General features: G+C 40.7%; 1 protein-coding gene across 1 annotated transcript in view; it reads right to left on the bottom strand.

Moving 5' to 3' along the window:
* MCF2L2 (MCF.2 cell line derived transforming sequence-like 2) overlaps window positions 1-16,331 on the bottom strand; it is a 137,418-nt gene that overhangs the window by 93,751 nt on the left and 27,336 nt on the right. Inside the window, exons 4-8 of the mRNA XM_053951244.1 lie at window positions 12,102-12,192; window positions 10,796-10,915; window positions 5,367-5,483; window positions 2,063-2,212; window positions 945-1,069 (exon numbers count right to left, since the gene is read on the bottom strand). Of these exons, the coding sequence (XP_053807219.1) occupies window positions 945-1,069; window positions 2,063-2,212; window positions 5,367-5,483; window positions 10,796-10,915; window positions 12,102-12,192 (603 nt within the window). The remainder of the gene's footprint in view (window positions 1-944; window positions 1,070-2,062; window positions 2,213-5,366; window positions 5,484-10,795; window positions 10,916-12,101; window positions 12,193-16,331) is intronic.

The following is a 16,331-nucleotide window of genomic DNA, read 5'->3' on the forward strand; positions in this document are numbered from 1 at the left end:
ATCTTCACAGTTTCTCAATGATCCATTAATTATGAAGTAGAACAGTTTTAAACAAGTAGAAAAAACAAAAAGGAAATGTTCTCTGAATATCTTATATTTCAATAGATGGGCATTCTTTGAGCAGATAAGGGATCAGTGCATGCTTAAACAATCAAGTCACTGGGGCAAATGCCAATAGCTCCCTCCTATTTGTCTCAAAAACAAGTTTCTGTTTTCAGTCTGTCCCTGGAAAACTTTTTTTAATCAAAGCTAGTTGTTGAATTCAAGATGAATTCACAAATTCCCTTGGGATGACTGTTCAAAGGATTTTAAAGTATTCAGTGAAAAATATCAGCTCAGCTTTACTTTCAGCACCTTTGTTCCCAGTGAATGCAGACATGCTGAAACCCTAGCATGGCATTTCTCTTTGCTCTGCATCACATGGCACAGCAGAAACTTCTACATGGTGACTAAAAGCTTTATGGTAATAACTAGCATTGTAGGAAGGAAAAGGGGGTTCTCTCTGTGTGTATCTCTGCAGCTGTGACACACAGAATGTTTCAGGTATCATCTTCATCTGCTCCTCCCCCAGTGTTTCATAGACACTCACAAGCACATCAGCCACTCATCTCACAGAGATTCAGGTACTACCTTCTAACCAGGCACAGAGGTTTGGAGGACATGCATGTTATGGAGAAAATAAGTCCCACCTTAAATCTTCAGCCAGGTAGGTAGTGGTCTGACCAAAAATTACCAAGAAATTCAGGACTTGTTTGAAGTTGCCTTGACAGTTTTAATTGAGTCATTTCCTCTAAGGTATTTCCTTCTCTGACTTACCTGTCCATAAATCCTGAGTATGTGAACCAGTGGTAATTTATAACCTGCATATTTAAATTCTTTAAATTACATTTGCATCTCCTAGGAATAAATTGACAAGTTGCACAAGGTAATTTAGCTCCACTGACCTTTCCACTGTGGCCACATTTTCCAGTTCATCTGGACTGAGTTTGCTGTTGGCGCTTCGGGTGACCGGCTCCCGGATGCATGTCAGTAAGGTGGCCCCCTGCTTCACTGCTAGCTTCAGCTCATCCTGAGGGGAAAAAACAAGCCAAAAACCAAATTGTATGTACTTCTAACAACACTCACATCTCTTAGGTGACAACAGAGTGATGATAAAGGAGGATTCTTTCATAGGTACAAAATACTTGAAACAAAATATAAATTTTTACCAAAGGTGGTATGTTTTTCTAGCAAATGCAGAGACCTAAATCTTTTAACTTTGAATAGTAGATCTATTTCTGAGAAAAGAAATAGAGTAATTTCTGAGCAGATTGCATATCTGACCAGGCCACTTGCAGAATAAATTATTCTACCACAAATTGAATCTGTGCTGTAGTTTGTGAGCTGAGACATTGTCCTTCTTAATGGGATTTCCTCAAACAACATTGTGCCATGCTGAGCCATAGTACCTCAGCTATAAGAAGTCATCCACAGAAGTGTCTTCCCAGCATGGAGCAATAAAAAAGACAGAGGCTCAAATATTAACTTGTCAGATGATGAATCCCCACATCACTGCACAGTTCTTCCATAGAAATTGTTCTTGTGCTAATATAGCTTAAGTAGTATTTTTAATCTTGTGTTTAACCTAAGGCATTTGCTGACAGCAGTAATATTTACTTCTGATCCTTACTCTGCAAAGCTAAACTAGCCCCAAATTTTTTTAAACGAAACAACAGTCATCATCTAGTTAGATCATTCTGTCTATTCCTGACTATCCTCACAGATGTTCTCTGTTTCTGCTCTAATGTAAGTCCATCCTTTCTGATGAACTCTTCATCAGGAGCCCATGCTATTCCAGATGTGATCCTATTACTCCCTCTCACGCAGTGGAAGTGACACTTCCCCATTCTATCATTCCTGAAGCTGTAAAATATCCTTTTCCACATCTGAATCAAATTGACCTCCTGAACCCAGGTGTCTGTCCTCCTCAGGATGAGGAGGACAATGGCAAGTGATGGCAGAAAATTTTGTTAGATCACAGCTCATCTATTGCACTGCCGAAGCCATAGTGGGCAACAATCACCTTCAGCTTGCTGTGGTGGTCGGTGTGTGAGGAGAGAAGCTCCTCTGTGCACTGCACATCATTGGGAAGTTCAGTCTCTGCTAAGTCTGTTCCAAAGGTCTGTAGCATCTGTGCTGTTGTTTTTACTGTCATTGCAAAGTTTTCAATGGCCTGAAAAAGCAAAAGCATAAAGTCACAGATTGGTTATTTACCCATAGCCCTTTAACCACACTTTGTGCTTCAGGCACACCGTGCTGCAAGTATTACATGCCTTAAAGCTGGTCACGTTGCCTTTTTTGGGTAGATGTGCTTAAAGTTACAAATTAAACCATGTGTCACAAATGACCTTTTCACAGGTCTGCACGTATTGTCACCTTGGTGAGCCAGTGGGGAACTCCCAGAGCTCAGCAAACATAATGAAACCACAGAGGACATCAGCTTCAAAGCCAAGCCTGGAACTTCAGATCCTCTGCCCATGCTTGCTGGGAAATTCTGCCATGTTTAAAAATTTAATTAAGGCTTTATTTAAGTTTAGAACACTACTAAAATATACAGGGCAAAGCCTTTATATTTATACAGCCTTTGATCACTCAGCAGTAATCTGTCTTCCCCTGACTTCTGAATATGTGCCTCTCCATCTTGCCTATCTGTAGGAGGTGCATTTTAGTCACTTCCTCCCATCTGTCCATGCTAGTACACAAATACAGGAACAAGTAACTACAAATACAGTTAAAATGCATAAATTCATGGGAACATTGCTGTTTCTTTATCACTTGGGTGCACCAACACAAAACTTGTCAGAAATCTGTGATTTTAATGAAGAATGGGAAAGTGAGGGAGGCTAAAAAAAGCAATGCCATCTTCTCAGAGCAGAATATAATGTTCAGACCTGTGACATGTGATTAAAATCTTTACATCTAGTAGTAAGTAACTACATGGGATGTTTTTCCATGATCATGCCCAGATTTGGGGGTGGCAGTGTTGTTCTGTGTAGCTCTTTATTCTTTGTACTTTTTGATCTAATTCCCCACAGGTTTGAGTCAGTCAACAAGCACTAGGAATGCTCTTACACCCAATCAAACACTATGTAGTTGTTGTACACTGCACTCCTTTCTCCAGCAATGATGGGAATTCATTGTTTGCAACCATGACAGATGAAATTATGCTGTGTGCTCAGTGAAAAACAAACTGGAGGTAGATCATCATTCAAAAGGCGTAGAGGGAAATTAGCCCACATTTGTGGTCTCAAACGTGCCCCTCATGAAGGAATGCTAGCAGAGTTCACAGTCTTCTTCCCTTTTTCCCTATAAATTCATGTCTGCTTTCAACACAAGCAGTACAGACCCACACATGCTCTATCTTAGTGCTCTGCAGCTGTATGCTGCTGTTCTCAGCATTGAAACTACTGAATTAGAGCTGGCTGAAATGCCACACTTCTGACTGCAACACAGACATGGCCATCCATGACCAAAGGCCATTTACTGAAAGCCAAAAATGCATTCTGTGGGCAAGAAAGTCCATAGGCTCCTGGCAGCCAAGAGAGGAGAGCAGAAACAGTGAACGATGCGAAGAGGTTGCTGTGTCACTGCCATTTAGCCAGAGTTTAAAGCTTTTTCAGAAGAAAAGCACTGGCAGAACAAGATATAAGAGCACTGAGAGAAGCAGCAAAGGGCATGAAGTTCATATCTCAGCAAGACTGGAAGTCATATTGTTTCAAGGTGCCATGGAAGACAACACTTCCCTGATGAGAGCCTTTTATCCAGCAGATATTCCTTGGCTGACTGCACCATGAACTTGTCAGTGTTTCACTCAATAGCATGCTTGCCTCTACTCTCTCCTATGTTTATGAGCAATAAATTGTTTCATGTACCTAAGTTACATCTGTGGATTGTTTTTTTTTCCAGTCTCTGTGCTTGGTAAAAAATTTTCCAACAAATTTAACCAAAACCTCTGGGGATTACATAGCCCTACTCCTCTAAATTCTTAGCTTATTTTGTTTGTGTATTTTACCAAAATATGTATTATTGCTTTATGTAAACCCCCTGCCATTAATAAATGATACAAACTTTCTTGTGCCTCTTTTTACCCCCTTCATATTTTCAAATCTTTTGCTGTTTGAAAGATCTTATAGATGATTCATTTTTTCACAATCCCCCTTCCTGCAAGGACAGTTTCATATTTGTGATACTTTTGACACATGAGCCTATTCACTCATCTCAACCCTAACCTCATTATAGTCAACACAGTTATAAATGTAGAAAATCAATGTTAGATGAAGTTCAGATTCAATGTTTTAGAAGCCTGAAATATTTGGTGGTTCTCAAAGAGACTAAAATTTAATTTTATAAGGACAGCAAAGCACAAAAAAAGTATAGCAAGAAAGTGACAGAAGTGATTTGACGTAAATTACCTCAGAAAAACTCTTTTTAAGAGGTGTAACCTGCTCATCAGCAACAACAGACTCAAACCCAGCACTGCTCAGAACTTTGCAAAATATTGAGGCTCACATTGGATGTGGGCTCTAATATATCAATCTTCTAAGTAGACCCACAAAGAGAGATGCAAACATTGTATAAACCCTCTGTGAAATTAATTACTTTTCCAGGATTGTGACCCAGCTTAGCCCATTTTTGCTTAGGAAGAATGAAACAATATTTTGTCTGCTAATGTGCTGGAGTTTGGAGTCTGTTTTTTGTGAACTGTCATCTTACCTGGGCACCATAATGAATTGTTTACATTGTTTTGAAGGAGACACTGAAATGCATTAACCAGCCCAAAAATGGAACAATCAAACCTGTACAAGTTTCCTCAATAGAATAAAAAAGTCTTTCTTCCTTCCTTCTAACAACTGTTCTTCAATTTCCCAAAATAAGATCCAGTGGAGTGCTAGTATAGGATAGAAATGAAAAATATAACATAGTGCCCTGAATATTTTTATTCTCCTAAAGGCATGGACATAATTAATCATTAAAGTGAGACTTTTGACCTTACTTTTGACCTTTGTAAAGTCAGCAAAGTGCTGCAGCCTATTTTCAATTGCAGCTGAAGGCCTATGAATCCCATCAATTATTTAAAAGGCAAGAGAAGGCATTGCTGAGTGAAAATACCACGACACTGTTAGGCCCTGGGCCAGGTAGGCAGTGAGATACAATTACTGCTTCCATTACAAACTTCTGGGGAATTTGCCTTTCTCTGTTCGAGTCATGGATTTCCTCTTCCCCTGAGTCCCTAGCAGAATCCATAGGCTGTAATGCAACTGAAAAGTTCCTGTTTAATGGTTGCTCTGCATTTGTCCCTGGGACAGCTGTGGTGCAGCAGCACTCACCGTTCGGTGATGGATCCACTGGCTGTGGCCGTACTCCAGGGTTCCTCCCAGCTCCCGGGTCAGCTGGCTCTTGTCAATGTAGCCATGCAGATCAGAGACAGAATTCAACATGATGATCTGAAATGAATCCAAGCACACTGCACTGAGAGAAATAACGAGCCTTTCAATCATTGTTCTAAGATCTGGGTTTGTCTGAACATAGATGACCACTGCAGTTCCACCAGAGGCCATCAGTTCTCATTTTGCATTTTCTCATGCCATGGCCACAGTTTATTTTTCCTAGATTTTGCCTTCTCAATGTGTACATGGACATGAACTAACCTTGGTTTGATATCATCTTCCTCCTTGCTGGGCAGACTCATTTTGCATGTGCATCAAGAGCAAAAGTATGGTATTGATAATGTTCACACAAACTTCCATGACATAATTTATTCTCTAGATAACATTTATTTACAGAGAAATGGAGGCACAGGCAAGTTAAACAGCTTCTTCAACACCAACCACTTGATCCAGGGAAGTGCTGAAATAAAACCATTGAGAATAAGATTTTTCTTTCTGTTTTCTGATTTTTTGGCACTGTATCTTCACTGAATTCACTGACATTTTTCCATTTAAAACCATAATGTAAGAGAAAGGAGAAATACACCTAGATCAATTCTTTTACTTTAGAATCTCCTCACCACTAGACTTGCTTGAAGAAAGCAAACAGGATTTGAGTTCAGCTTCAGATAAGAAGCATTAACTTTTGGCAACCAAGTGGCAATTTGTCAACACAAGAGGTTACACAAGTAACACTCATTTATTGTTGTTCCAACAGCTAGAAGATATGCCATGATTTCAGCAACAGAAGAATAAAAAGTTGAGCACAAATAACTAAGAATTTTAAATAAACAAATGTCAGAAATACGTCAAATGGGTTACTTGACCCTATTTAAAGAAAGCTTAAGTGGCTCTGCATGTCAGCAGACTCCAAGGGAGCATGGTAAGTACACTGACAAATACTGTGGACAGTGAGATGAGTGCCGATGTATGGAGACAATAAGATACATATTCTAGGCTAAGAGTGCTCTAGGAAAAGCCTCAAGAACAAACCTGAACAAGTTTTTAGCTGATCTTTGTTACAAAATCTTTCTAGAATAATTCAGGTTGGCACGAACCTCAGCTCTCTAGTCCAACTTTTTTCTCAAAGCTGTGTCAGCTGTGAGATCAAACCAGGTTGCTCAGGTCTTTATCCACCTAAGACTTAAAAACATCCAAGGACTGAGATTGTACAACCTCTTTGGGCAGTCTGCTCTGCTGCCTGACTGTCTTTGTGGTGAGAAAGCTTTTCCCTTATGTCAAGTCAGAGCTGCCCTTGTTTCACTTTATGTCAGTTATTTCTTATCCTTCCCCCACACACAATCTGGCTGCAGTGCCCAGTAACCTGGAGGGACTGGAAAGCTGCTGCTATGTCATATTAACCCTCCTAAGCCTTTCCTTCTCCATGTTAGACAAGCACAGTTCCCTCAGCATCTTCTTACAGAACACATGCTCCAGGTTCTGACCTTCTTGGCTCTCCAAGATCACTCCAGATTAATATTTTTCTTGTACTGGGGGAACCAAAACTGAGGGTGTTCTCAATGTGAATTAATTAGAGCCAAGTAAAGGGGGATGAGTGATCAACCTGTTGGCTCTGCTCCTGTTCATCCTGTTAATGCAGGATGCTGATGGCTTCCTTTGCTGCCAGGCCATACTCTGGCCCATGTACAGTTTGCTGTCTACCAAGTTCCCAGCTCCTTTTCTGCAGAAATGCTCACCAGATAGTCAGGCTACAGTGTTGTCAACAACACAACTGTTGTGTTGTCAGAAGGGAAGAACATGAGTTCTTTCTTGAGTAAGAAAATCCTTCTGGAAGGAAACCCTTTCCCAGTTGCAGGACTCTGCTTTGCCCCTTTGGTATATATAAAATAATATGCTGGTCAGCCTGTTCCTTGAGTTTTTGTTCCAGTGGCCCCGTCTTGGAATATAACATCTGCTCCTCCTGGTTTAGTGTCATCTGAACACTTGATGACAGTGCAGCCTCTTGCCTCTTCTGTGTCACTGATGAAGACATCAAACAGGGCAGGTTCCAGCACATATCACTCACTACAACACTCCACTTGTTGCCCACTTCCTGGCAGAGTATGACCCATTACCATTACCCTCCTAACCCATCATGAAACTAGTTTTTAAAACCACATATAGTTGCCCATCCATCCAGACTTTAACCTGACTTGCATACAAGAATATAGTGGAGGATGCATTTGGCCCCAGGGACCCATAAAGGCTGAAAATTCTCAAGCAGGCCCTCAGTCTGTTCTTTTTCACTTCCAGCAGTTCATCTTCTCCTTGACCCCGTCTTTAAACACAGAAACAAGGAGATCTTGTTGGTGAAGAAACTGTGGCAAAGAAAGGTATCTCAGCCAAAGTTAAAGGAAAAACTGTTCCCTGAATGTGTTATGAAACACTGTTCTGTTATGATCAAAGCTTGGAAAGCTCAAAAAGCTGCATCATCTTGAAAAGGCCTCACACTGGAACATAAAGTCTATGCACTAATTCTGAATTGGAAATCACATTTGAAAAAGTAAATCTCAACTGCTTTGTAGCTTTTCACCATCAGAGATGTTGCTGATAAGTTGGAACTCTTCTGATACTTCAAACCTCACTGAAACCACAGAGGTATGCTGTCATGCAGTTTTCTTTTAGGAAGAATGTTATGTTTGTTTTAACTTGGTATGCTCAGCATGAGCCACAAAACAAACCTATTAATATTGCCAGCTATGGTGATACCCAACAGGGTGTTGGTCTTCACCATGCAGGCATTCCTGCAGGAGAAAGCCTATGAGCAATTCAGCATCCATCTAAAAAACCAATCTAAGAGAGCATTAGCATCTCCCATGCTGCTTGCCAGACTGGAGATAGCCACAGTCAGTCAGCTGGAGAGTGCAAAGGAGCAGCAGTTTAGAAGAGAAGGGTCAGTGTGGAACATGTGGCTGTGGGGGGGCTGCTTCTGGATGGGTTAGGCTGCCAAAAAGAAGTCACAGCCTACAAAGCTCAAGGAAGTATTTGCTATGGACAGATTGTTCAGACTTTTATGTATGTTCTGAAGATGCTTTAATTCACTTCCTATGATGGGAGGTTTCTTGGGTGCATCTCTGGGTGTTCCTTTTGAATTCACAGATTTTAATCTCAGATGAACCCTGCTGTGTTTCCTATATTTCTATGTCTTGATCCTGGCTAATGATATCTACTCAAATCACTATCCCAATAGAAATTTACCTGATGACATTTTATTACCCACATTTGTATGTCAATGTGATATAAATCCTGCATTTCCTTTTTGTGTCTGGTTGGTTATTTCAGCCTTTATTTCCATCTCCTGTTTGATCTTCTGGTTTCTACTCATTCCAGTATTGATTTAACACAGAAAAATCTATTTTACGGAGCATATTTGCAGTCTGATAGCTCAAATAAACTATTAAATAAAAATGTTTCCTTAACAAACACAAACAATATTCTTGGAGCTCCTTTTGAATGCTCATGTCTTGGTCCTGACTCACAGTTGTGACAGGAAATGCCACTCATCCACAGGCCAGTTATAACATGAATGTTGTCATAGGGCCAAACACACAACATGAACAAACAACCTGCAAACACTTTAAAAGATCATGGTGATATTGAAGATAGGTACTGATCCCTAATTCCTTGAGTAAGGACATCTCCAATGGGACAAGAGCTCTGTGATCCTGTTCTCCTGCTTGGCATTTAGGATGCTGTTTTCAAGGAGGACAAACAGACATTGCTCTCAGTAACTTCCCTGCCCTGAAACTGGAGTATGCAAGGACATGCCCAGATGGTATTTTTAGGATGGGCTGCAACACAGGAGAAAAGCCCCTCCAGAGGGCATGACAGATCCAAGGAACTTAGAACACTTGTAGTACAACCCAAGTAACTTAGAACAGCATCAGACATATGTGGGCAGCCTGTCTATAAATCTGACCGGCTGTCTACAGGTATCTGGGCAGGAGGCAGCAAGCCTGTCATGCTCTTAGTTTTTGTAAGGCTGCTCTCTAAGAGCTCTGTAGACACACCCAGGATGGCTCAAAATATCCAAAACAACCCCAAACTAAACTGATATCTTGATTTTCCTGCCTGTAAGAAAGATAAGTTAGCATTTCATACTTAATGCAATGCTTGACCCCTGCCAAGAGTAACCTCCCTTCCAACTTCAATCCCTTTCAAGTTTTGAAATGTAACTCTGATGTCAAATAAATTGCTAAAACATAGGAAATGCTGAATTGTTGGAAAATGCCAGTCCTTGATGAAGTTTCTGGGCTGCAGTCACTGGTACAATGGTTGCTATAGCAACAGATTGTGGCATATTAAATATAGGTACATCCATTTTTAAGAGTACTATAAAATATTGTATGCAAACATTTTTTTTTTCATCAATTTTGCATTTTGCCAAAAGCCACCCTTACCAAATGGCAGTAAATGTTACAATTTAACCACAGTAACCAAATGTCTATTCATGGTTCCTTTCCTGTATGCACTGTAATAAATAGCTGCTGTCTCTCACTTCAGGAGAAGCAGAAAGTGTTTTTAACACCTGAACTTCAAACTTGAGTTTAAACAGAGCTAGAATTTGTTGGAGGAGAGCCATAAGTATTTTGCAAAACAACATAAACCCAAAAGCAAAATCCAAAACAGTCATCTGAAATCCCTCCAGTAAAGTCACTGCGGAACACAGTATGAGTCTGATCCAGGATGAAATATCATCAATAATCATAATTCAAATTTATAAAACTTAAAAATTTTTGACACCACATACAAACATGCAGCTAAAAACATCTCCTAAAAGACCCCTCAGAGAATAATCTCAAACGCTTTCAGGATTGATAACCTTCTTCATATCACAGTCTCATCAACCTACAGCATATGCCAAGTGCATATAAAAATAAGTAAAACACAAACTCTGAATCTTGAGGGCATGGGAATCATAAAAGACATTCAGAGTAAGCAATGTCACAGGGACAGTCAGTGCTGCCATGGATAACCCATCAAACAGTGCAGAATTCAGCCCTAGGCTTCCACTGCTCTGTAGCCCTATATACTTATGTTTGTCACTGGAATGGGATCTTCCTCTGCCTACATGAAGGAAACATCTCCACTGAGTTAAAATGCCAATACTTAAAAACTGAGCCATATTTTATAGCTAGACTGGACATGGGAACATGTCCATTAGATAGTATGAATCATCCACTACTAAATAACTCTTTGGCATCTCCACACAGACCCAGATGAAAGGCCCCAGGTGCCACTTGCAATCCTGGGTGGTGGGAAATTGCTGACAGCCCAGAACTGCAGAAATGGAGAAAAGAAAATGCATGGACAAAAAACTGCATGCTTACCGGTACCTTCATTTTAAAGTCATCTCGATAGAGTTTGATGCCAATGTCAGCGATTGCCCTTTGGATAAAGCGGGAGGGTCTCAGGACGAACACCAGCTGCAGGTTTCCTGGAAATGCTCCCTGCAAGAAATATAGAATTCTTAGAAGGCACATTTCTACCTTACAAGGGAATTTTCAGCCAAGTGTTTCCTCACCAGTAGGGCAAAGTAGGTAGGATTTCTGCTCATTGCCCTAGCTGGTCCATTCAGCACGTGCTCATTGTCACTATTTCCAAACCCAGCAGGAAGACTGACCCAGGGGTTTTACTGCCCAGCCACATGTTGTTTCGTGATACATATTTATCACAGAGCTCCAAAGTTCCTGACAAATGCCTTTCTCCCCCAGACCCGAATCCTACCAATCCCTTTTGCACCACCACACTAGAATTTTTCCCATTTTTTAGGCTGCAGCCACTAGAGGGCAAAGCTGGCTGCCCACGTTGGACTGGTGAGGGAAGCTGGCAGCACAGATGGATTCCCCAGGCTGACCTACCTATTCCCTCTGCAAAGGGTTTTGAATCTTTTTAACCTCACATATTTTTACACACAGGCAGGCACTCAACATGTTCATTAGATATGGCCCTGCCTGCAACACCCAGCCTACATCTCTCACACTTCTCTGAGCTCATCAAGCATAAAAAAGGACAATTTCTTGAAGAGAGCAGCAAAAAAGCCTGAGAATAAAAACATTTCTGTCTAAATACCTTGAAAGAATTTAAAGTTGCCTTTGTCATCCCACCATCCTACACCTCTGTGTGTAAGTGCTTGGTCCTCTCACAATAAATGCTCCTAGTAAGAGATGCATAAAAACAGCTGCTTTTTTTTAGCACTGAAAATCAGTGCCCAGCTCTGACTTTTGCAAATAAGATATAATAAGCTATTAAGAGTTTCTGACAGAGACTCTTTACTACTGTGCAAACACAAATCCCTATTTCTTTCATAAGCAGGCCACATCATCCCTTCTCTGGAGACAGAAGGGGTACCTCTTAATACTCCTCTAGGAACCAACTTCAAATTACTAAAATATATATTGCAGTCAACCCAGAAAGTAAGGAATTTGTCCTAATTCAGCAGTAAACAAGACTATGTAATTTGTCTCTGCAGCTTCCTCCCTCTCTTATTTAACACTAACTGCAGGGCCAAGGACAATCTGCATCCACAACCAGAAAATGGGAGCTTAAAATGAGCAGAGGAAGCTGTATCGTGTGCTGAAGGTTCAGCAGACAATTTCAATTTCTAGAAGATAAAAAACAAAAGCAAGCACTTACTGCTATTCGTGTCAGGGATGCCTTGACTGCACTCCATTTGTCCCGTCGTCTGTCTATGATGATGATGAATCCGATGCTGGCAGCCTCCAGACTGCAAAACAGATGAAATAGGTGTGCTGGGTTACAGGGAGACACTCCTGTTCCAAGGCAGAGAACTGCAGCAAAACACAGCCTCCGTAACACCACGCTCAGAGCCCATTATGAAAACACAACATACAGTGGAAAGAATGAGTATTTGGCAGAAATGCACATGAAAAGAAAAGCCAGCAAAATTTTCTCTTTCCAGCATAAGGCTAGCAGCTTACACAAAACATGAATATTTTATCTGCTGAATCTCTCAGCTGCTGTGCTACTCTGCTGCCAGTCTAGGTGACATGAATAGTTCAGGAGCACAAATTACACTGTGCTCCTTTGAAGACAAAACCCCCAGGTATTTTTTTTTTCTGCAAAATTAGACACCCCCCTACAGTCTTCATTCTCCAAGTATGCTGACACCTGACAGGGGCACTGAGCTCCAGGGCGTCAGTATCCCCTGACTTTTGTACACAAAGCCCAGGAATTCAGTAGGCAAAGCAGAAAATGAAGAGTTCTATTTTGCCAATCACAAATTTGTTCTGGGGTTGCAAGTCATTCAAAACTATCCTTTTCAATATATTGGCTAGAATAACAGTTCCTGTTCCTTCTCAGTGCTTTTCAAGGAGGATCTAGGAGGCAGTGATTTGGTGCTCCATTCCACCTATGTAGACCTCAAAAATACCCCATCCTCTCTTTCCCTCTTGAAAATCCCACTCTGGAGTGCCAGGTTTCAGTGGGACTGCTCTTCTCTCTGCCTTCCAAGAGCACTCAGCAGTGGAGAAGCTAAGAAGCACACACTGAGTGTCCAGAACCTTCACTAAAGCAGGATGGCTCAGCCATCTCAGAGCAAACCAGAGGGAGGCAGGAAGAGTATAAATGTCATAATCAGAGGACATGCTCCAATCAAACATATAATCACAGATTAAGGGAAAAAAATTGTTTAAAGTATCTCCTTGATCCCTAGTCCACCGTCCATACAAGGACCAACTCAGGAAACACTGTTTCCATGGGTCATTTTATCCAAATTCGTGTCAATAATCTACTGAAGACTATCAACACAATAACAACTCTGAGCTCTTGCTGCAGCTCTGCAGGATCAAAAACTGAAAACCAAAATTGTGCAAAACTGGGGTGTCATGTGAATGCTCCTAGTAGTTCATACTGATAACAGGAAAACTCACTGAATTTTCGAATTCAGTATTTTTACAGCATTCCTCTGAGGATTACAAAATTCAGTGACAATATAAGACCTTTCCTCTTTAGTAGTGCAACATGTAGCTCTCTGCAGAGGACAGAAAATATGTTTGCAGTAGTGCCTTTCAAGCACAGGGAAGAGAATCTGTTTTACCTTTTATAAATACACAAATGTATACATACCCTTCAGTAGTCTTAGATATACACAAACACATACATATCCTTCAGTAGCTCAACAAATATTCCACAGAATAAAATTCCTTGACAAAGTAAAAATAAAGGCAACAAAGGTATTTTGTATGTATTGCATATTGTTACAGAAAGGATGAGAAACTAAACACAAAAGTCTCAACCTGGGGCCTTCATGTTCAAATGATGTTCAGCATAGCCTCAGTTGTAGTCACTGAGATAAGCCAATGGTACTTGTATGTTTACTTTTTGATGTGGAGGTTTTTTGTTGTTTTGCTTGTTTGTGGGGTTGTTTGTTGTTGTTGTTGGGGGGGTTTGTGGATTTTTTTTCTTTTTAGCTAGATAGGACTGACTGAAGTCCTAAATTTAACCAGGGAAACTGAGAGAGTGTCAGCAAGTGATCCTATTTCAACTAGCATGCTGAAAGGCCATGCCAAGGTCTGAATGTCATTTGGCACCAAGGGCTGGATGCAGGCACACAGCCACAGGAAGAGGCCTGATTGAGATGGCAGCATCAGCACAAGTGGATGTACAGCCAAGAACCCCCACTCCAGTGTGCATCCAGAGAAAGTTTGTTTAAGAACAAACAGACACACGCACACATTCTATCAATGTTTTCTCAGTGTCAGTATTGTAATACCTCTACCCTCATTATGAAAATGCATTGGGGTTTCTCCAGTTCTCTGAAAAGAAGGGTTTGAAGACAATCCTGAAGAGCAGATAAACATCAGCCTTATCTCCAAAATAAATTCTGGTACATTTGCCTAGAACCTACAGATGTCTGGCAGAAAGGTTTCTTTCCCTGAATGAAATACCTGCAATCAGCAGAGCTCTTCCATCCTCAGCTCTATATTCAGGTTAGCTCTTGAACAGTGACTTGAGATGTGTTGAATTTCCTGACCTCTTTTGGAAGGAGAGAAGGACACCTGTTTATCAAAGTACTTAATCCATGTTAAGCTAAAGAGAAAGGAATTCTGGCCATGGAATAAAGCAAGTAAAAAAGGGCTTTGTGGAGCTATCTAGTGCATACACAGAGGTATGCATGTATATACACCATGTTACTGAGTGTCTGTGGATGTGTTTGTATGCAGACTCCTTTGGTGGAGCACTCTCATGAGCAGGTGTTGAACCACAGGGAAAATGAATCAGGTTACAAAAGTCTCACTGGGCTGATCTTCAATCCTATCATATGTTTTGTCAGATGATCATATAAGATGAATCATTCCAGAGGGACTTAGAAGGTTACTAACACTAAGTTATCTGCAATCACAGAGCTTATCTCCACAACTAGCATGAACCTTATTGTACAGGATATACAAAATCAGACATTATAAAAGACAGATATTCTCTCTACATTTGCCTGGAAAATGATGCTGATTTCTCTGGTTCACTAAGTTCTGAAGAAGGAAGTATTTTCTATGATAAATAGGATGAACTGCTTTTCAAACTATACCTTATCTCACCTGATTCATGGCCATACCCTTTGCAAGTCCAGAAGAGTTAGAGACAGTTCTCTGTTCTTAGTCACTTTGTTGGATACCTTCATATCTTTCTGGAGAATTAAAGTAAAAGGTGGACTACTAGCAATGAAACTACACACACAGGAATACTGTTATATTACACACAGCACTATCTAGTACAGTAATGCTGGCAGAAGTAACAATGCACACCCTTTACTGCTTGATGAGGTACATGGCAGAGACACTGTGTGCAAGGACCAGCCAACTGCTGATTGACAGGGCTCTGCTGCACCCAAACAGGTCCACTACTTAGGCCTGATTGAGCTTGAATTCTATATAAGTATGCCATAAATCACACAAAGCTTGCTGCTCAGGTTCTTCTAAATTAACATCTTTCTTCCTCTTCCTACAGAGATAGTGGCATGTCGCCCTGATTATCAGGAGTTTTCTAAAGCCTTCTGAGTTTACATTCTTGTAGAGAACTTTCCCACACAACTTTCTGTAAATAACCTATTGTTTTGCATTCTTTCATAGAGGCGGAGAAATCTGATGTACAGGTAGTTTGTCCAGTGTCGTTGGAGAGGTGGCACGTTCACCCTCCAATCCACTGGCATCTTTTGAGAACTATAAAAGATTGGAGTCAGAGAAAATAAATTAGTCTCTTCATCGTGACCAAAGCTGTGGTGTGTCGTTTTTCCTTGTGTCATCTGGTGACAGTGACAAGTTTCATATAGTGACTCAAGAAATGCAGGCAATCTTTCTAAAAGCATTGCAATAAAGACTAGAAAATTTCCTGGAAAATTCATATCCCTTCAGTGTGGTCTATGATCAAACCTAAGAGCCAAATCAATGTGCTGGTATGCAGAAAATGTACCTTGAAACTCCAGCTAGTCACTGACCTTGAACAGGTCATTTAGAGCAAACTGAACAGTCACTCACTCAACACAAGTTTTTGTGAGCCTGTCTGTAGAGTGCAATATTACTCACACTTATCCCATCATCTGTAAAACAGGTATATCACAGCTCTCCTGACTTACAAAGTTTTGAAACTCAATTCTCCATTCTTTGCACATGGCTCTGGGATTCCTCAGGGGAAGAGAAAACACGAACTGAAACTGAGTCAAAGCAAAAGTCCATCTAGCTCAACACCCTGACTCTACTGTTGGTAGATAGTGGCTACTGAGACAAAGGCAGCAGGAAAATGAGAAGGACAATATTTCTCTTGGTATATTCTCCCAAGTCCCAGCATTAAGGAATAAATTAATTTCTTCAGCCTGGGTTTGCATTTGAACCATTGTGTCCAGCTGCCATT

The sequence above is a fragment of the Vidua chalybeata genome, chromosome 10 (genome assembly GCF_026979565.1).
Source record: "Vidua chalybeata isolate OUT-0048 chromosome 10, bVidCha1 merged haplotype, whole genome shotgun sequence".
NCBI classification, from domain to species: Eukaryota; Metazoa; Chordata; class Aves; order Passeriformes; family Viduidae; genus Vidua; species Vidua chalybeata.